General features: G+C 36.6%; 1 protein-coding gene across 1 annotated transcript; it reads left to right on the top strand.

The window, feature by feature from the left end:
• The first annotated feature begins 2,934 nt into the window (after positions 1 to 2,934).
• LOC124371176 (zinc finger BED domain-containing protein 4-like) lies at positions 2,935 to 4,521 on the top strand. The gene is made up of 2 exons (XM_046829490.1): positions 2,935 to 3,759; positions 3,979 to 4,521. The coding sequence occupies exons 1-2, from the start codon at positions 2,935 to 2,937 to the stop codon at positions 4,222 to 4,224; spliced, it is 1,071 nt and encodes a 356-aa protein (XP_046685446.1). The 3' UTR covers positions 4,225 to 4,521.
• The last annotated feature ends 1,512 nt before the right edge of the window (positions 4,522 to 6,033 follow it).

Below are 6,033 nucleotides of genomic sequence, written 5' to 3' on the forward strand. Positions count from 1 at the left end.
CTTTTATTCTGAAGTACTTTTATTGTGTGCATTACTTTGTCTCTTGCTGAACACAAGTCTATGGTTTCTGACTGAAGATATTTACTAAGAACACAGGTTGCATCCGTTATATCACTAAGACAATGCATAGTTATTATAAACTCGCAAGTGGAGATAGAGCACAATAAGCAATTTGCTTTGCTTGCTGTTGAGCTATCATTCCACTTTGAGACAATTTTAAGTGCCTCGGCTATTTTTGTTAGGTCTTCTGTAAACTCAAAAATTGATTCATGCCGTTCTACCCAACGGGTCTCACAATATCCTCTCATTTGATGTCCCAGTACTTTTTTCAAAATAGAGTTCCGTTTGGCCGAGGAGGTGAAAAATCTAGAAATCTCTTTTACAGTGCCTACTGCATTTCTCACGCTTTGGACTTTATTGCACTTTGAAATAGCCAAATTCAATGCATGATTACTGCAGCCACATAAGGTGCTGTTTATGGCAATTTTTTTAATTTCTGTCACTGCTCCTCGCATGTCAGACATATTGACAGAGCATCCATCACAACCGATCCCTACACAGTTATTCATGTTCAAACCAAGCTGTTGCATGAATTTCAGCACAGACTGTCCTAAAACCTCCCCCGTGATAACAGGTTCAACTTCTTGATCAGAATAGTTCGTACCCGTACCGTGGAGATCAACAAAACCTACAAAGTCTTCTCTTATAGCATTGTTATACAGGTAACGTAAACTAAGGCTTAGCTGAGAAGTATGAGACGCATCTGTTGATTCGTCAAATATTATGCTATAATATTTAGCTTCTGATACTCGTTGAGTTATCACTTCCAAAATTTCATCAGAACAACATTTTATAAGGCAGTTAGCTGTTGTCTTGCTGATGTAAGTGGCGTTTGCTCCTGCAGACTTCAAATGATCTTCAAGCTGAACATCCCCGCTATCTATTCTAAATCGCAAAAGTGCCCTGAAATTGCCGTCATTTTGTACTGGATCATCTCCAACTTCAATCAAACTGCCATCATCCCTATGACCTCTAAGGGGTATGTTCTGCCTACCATGCAACAAAATAGTTTTAATTATTGGCACAAGCCTTGCACGATTCTGCATGGTTTGGGCCTTCCTATTTTCGTTTAACAAATTAAGAATTTCTCCCTCAGGGTTTTCAAAAACAGATATAAAATGTTTGGCGTCAATTTCAGCATCTTTGTGATATTGTGTCGCTGCGTGACTTTCTAAATCTCCGTCCTTGCCTGAGAGTTTAGCATATTTCTGTAGAGGTTCAGTAAACTAATTTCTTTAAAGAAACTGTATGCTGTCCTCCAACTAACTTTTGATGGCATAGTACTGCACAAAATTTACAAAATAGCCCTTGCTTAGCTTCTGAAAAAACTAACCATGGATACTTTTCAAAATGGCCAATATTAGCTTTTCTTTGTTCTTCTAGAGATGCGCTAAACGATTACTTTGCCGTACCGATTACAACGATTACTGGTACAGCTTGGTACCAGTTACTTTTAGTGATTACTTTGTAATCGCGATTACTCTTGCGGACACAACTGCTATCGTAGACTGGGGAACCAGGAATCCGTTTTTGTCCGCCTGTTCCAACGAATACGATTACATCCTGTACTCACGTTTCCACCCATGACTCAGTCTGCATTCGTCATTTGGTGCATTGACCCCTATTTCAGTTCAGCAGGTTACAAAGGATGGGGGGAGGAGGTTGGTTGGGGTTTCCAGGAATATGTCTTAGTCATCAGCGCAGCAACCAGATTGGTCGGTTACTCGGTTTATCCCGCGCCCCTTAGGAGGGGGAACTAAACGAATTCCCGTTCCATAAAGTTCCATTATATTTTCATTTCGTCGTCAATATAAGTATACTTCTTGGCTCTCTTGTGGTAAACGTGTAGTAAGCTTAGATTGTAAAACATATTGTGTGTTGTGCAATGTTTATAAAGTGTTAGTTAGTTGCATGGTTATTTCATTGTGTAATAAAGTGTTGTTTGAAATTAAATGGAGCCTCCAGCAGCAAAACGTAAGAAGACGAGTGAGATTTGGAACTTTTTTGATCCAGTAGGTACAAATCAAGCAATTTGTAAGCTTTGTAAAAGGAAATTTTCTTTTACTGGTTCTATTTCTAATTTAAAAAAAACATATGGGAAGGAAGCATCCAACAGTTTCATTGCCTGCCGCAACAGTAGAGTTACCAGCTACCAGTAATGAAGACAGAACTAACGTTATTACTGAAGAGACACCTATAGTTATCGAGTTTTCACAATCTCAGCCAGTAGAGCTTCCCGACACACCTAGACTGTTGCCTTCAGTGATGTTTTCCGAGTACGAGTACAATAACAAGTAAGACTACCACAGATGTAACAGTCCCTTTGTACACGTTACCATCAAAGAAAAAACAAAACACCAATTACGTCATTTGTGCCTAAAAAAATCACACCATCGGATAAAAATAAAATTGACTTGGCCATATTAAAATTATTTGCTTGGGATTTTCAGCCATTTTCAATGGTAGAGGACAGAGGCTTTAAAAATCTCATGGAAACTTGCTGTCCTTCCTATAAAATACCTGGTAGAAAATATTTTTCTAACTCAATGATGCCAGCTATTTTTGAAGAAACCCGCACTACACTTAAACATACTTTAGAGAAGGAAGCAACAAGTGTTTGTCTTACAACAGACATATGGACATCAAGTAAAAACGACAGTTATATGGGCATCACAGGCCACTACATAACTGAAGATTTTTCAATGAAAACAGTACTTTTTCAATGCTCAGTTTTCGAAGAAAACCCATACTGCTAAAAACTTAGCAGACGAAATTTTTTCAGCTATAAATGAGTGGGATATAAAAAATAAAGTATCCATGATAGTTTCAGATAATTGTTCAAACATTACTAGTGCAGTAACAAAAGTGTTGAAGATGAAACACTATGGCTGTTACGCTCATAAGTTAAATTTACTTCTCCAACAATCATTACATCCTGTTGAAGACCTGATAAAAAAAGTCAAAACTATAGTCTCCCACTTTAAACGTAGTAACAAAGCATCACAAAAACTGATTAAGTATCAGGAGTTGCAGGGAGCCAAACAGCCTAAAAGGATCTTGCAGGATATTGCTACAAGATGGAACTCTACGTTCTACATGTTACAAAGGTTCGTAGATTTGGAAGAGGCTATAAAATATTCCCTAGCAATCCTGGATACCGATTTGACCCCATTAAGTTCGGATGAGTGGGAAATTTGTAAGCAGTTGTGTGACGTCCTACGCCCATGTGAAGAAGTTACCAAAGAGATGAGTAGCGAAAAATATTTGAACGCCAGTAAAGTAATCCCAATAACAAGGGGTTTGAAGTCTGCTCTTAAGAAAATTTCTGTTAATGTTACTAAAGAAAGTGTGAAAGACGTGCTTAATTCCATGCTCAAAAGCTGTGATGACAGATTTCCGAACTTGGAAAAAAGTAAAACCTTAAGACTTTGCACATTCCTCGATCCCCGCTATAAACATCACATGTTTCTAGAAGAATCTACAACCATTGAAATCAAGAAAGACCTGTGTGATTTATTAGTTGGAGTCATAAATCAAAAAAGAAATGAACAAAATCCTGAGGACCTCAGTGATAATGAAGTTGAACCAGACCAAGAAACAGAATCTACCGAGAAAAAGATTTCAGTTTGGGATGATGTTGAGGAAATAATTGCTAAAGTGAAACCGAAATCCAATCCCACTTCAATGGCAATCCAAGAGGTAATTAATTATTACTTTTTTATATTTTCAAAAATTACAAAAGTTACATTTGTAACCCCCTTTGTTCATTTTAGGTTGAACGACACAACGTACATTTTGTTTACTTTTTGCATTCCAAGCTAACCTAACCATTAAATTCATTGAAAAAAATGTTTTAAAATAAACCCTACAGTTTTTAACTTTTTTTAAACCTACAAATTTTATTCTAAATTGTTACAGATACAAAAATACATGGATGACAGTCCAATATCTAGGAAAAAGGATCCACTGGAGTGGTGGAAATGCCACAAAAACATTTATCCCCATCTAGCCACAGTATTTATTCGGAGCTGTGGCATTGTCGCAACATCCGTCCCTTGTGAGAGGATGTTCTCTAAAGCTGGTTATTTTATAAGTGACAGAAGAACCCGTTTAACAACAAAAAAAGTAAATGAACTGATGTTTTTAAACACAAACCTAAAGTAGACCAAGACTTTTAAAACTGCAACTCTGGTGAATCGAGGGTAGGCCTACAGTTCTTCGAAACTCATTGTTTTGTATGTAATTACACCTACATAATTAATATTAATGACTCTAGTTGATCTTTTGATATTTTTTTCTATTATGATGTTATGAAGTACTATCTTATTATAATTATGTCATTTCTGTTAATTTGTTCCTATTTCGTATTTAATGCCTAAGTATAAGTTACCTCAAACAAAACAGACTGATACATGTTATTTTTTCTTAATTTAGATGTGTTTTTTATAATGTTATTCGATACAAGAAATATTTATTCTCGGAAATGATTTTTCTTTATATATGGTTTGTATATAGTTAGTTACAGTTATCTGCAATATGTTTTTTCATTTAGGTTATTTGCACATAAAGGAATCCCAAAGACTTTTGTGATGTTAGCAATCATAAAAAGATTAAATAGATGGTTTGTTTAAGATTGTTGGTATATTATTTAAAATATACTTGTTACTCTCGTAAATACGAAATAAACAACAGCTGAAAACCCTAATTGGAATTTCTGAGTTTTTTTATGAACCTGACTTTAATCTGAATATTTCTGAGTCACAATTTTTTTACCATAACGTTTTAACTACTGTAAGTAGCAAATGGAAAACTCACACATTTTGTTTGCCATTCAGTAAGTTCAGTAATATGATAAACCAGTACTATTTTTAATGCCTGACTTTAAACATTTAATTCTGTCTTGATTATATTTTTGTTTTAATATTTAGATAATAAGATACGGTAACTCAAATGATTATTTTAAATACTGATTCTCGTATAATTGAGTACAAAAAAGTAGAGGCTATCAAATATGTTGTACTCAATGCTTGCTATGCAATTTACTCAGTAGTACCATTGAATTTTAGTTCAGCTCGATTACTAATACAAGTACTATGCCAAGTAATCGCTTAGATTTGCAGTAGTAGGGAGGGGCTCATCACGAAAACTGTTACACGTAACTGTTACTGCTAGACAGTAGCCGCGTAGCCGCGTTCGGTGAGGAAGTGATTACTTTGTACCTGGTACTCGACGCCTAGAGTAATCGATTACTTTTTGAGAGGCGAGTACCAGTTACAAAGGAGCGATTACAGTTACTTGGACCCACCTCTATGTTCTTCCCGTCCTCGTTTTACATGAGAGGATGTAGGAAACTTAAAGTCCTTTTTAGGCTTCCAATGATTAGTAAAAATACTATACTTAGTATGGTCACTCATCTTAGAGATGTTGTTAATGTGAGACCCGATGTCGAAAGAGCACATGTTTTCGGAGATACTAACTTGTGAATTGGAGGATGATGGCGCCGATTGTGGTGGCAGCGGCACGTCTGTAACCTCATGCTGGGTGGAAACCTCAACATTTGAAGAAGGAACTTCACTGTCTAACTTTGGTCTTTTAACAAGATAACGATCCATATTGCACAAAAATCTGTTAACACTCAAAAAGCTATTAAACACAAGCGAACGGGTACTTCACGATATTCACGAACGTACGCACTGAATCAACTGAGTGGCCGTAGTAGGCGGTGTGGTGTAGGCCTATCGTTGGGGCGGGCGGACTAGGACGACTCATGCGCACGCACCGCTCCCCCACCCCTTCCGGTGATCATACGCACTGTTACCACCTCCCCTCTACTCATACACGAATTAAATCTACAATCTTAAGTACAAAATGTATGTTTGAAAACACCGACAGTACCAATTACGAATAGTGTGGCCGATGAAAGCACCCTTTACTAACGAACAATATAGTATTACTTTAAGCTTAAATCTTTTA

The sequence above is a fragment of the Homalodisca vitripennis genome, unplaced genomic scaffold (assembly GCF_021130785.1).
Source record: "Homalodisca vitripennis isolate AUS2020 unplaced genomic scaffold, UT_GWSS_2.1 ScUCBcl_1031;HRSCAF=4140, whole genome shotgun sequence".
Taxonomy (NCBI): Eukaryota; Metazoa; Arthropoda; class Insecta; order Hemiptera; family Cicadellidae; genus Homalodisca; species Homalodisca vitripennis.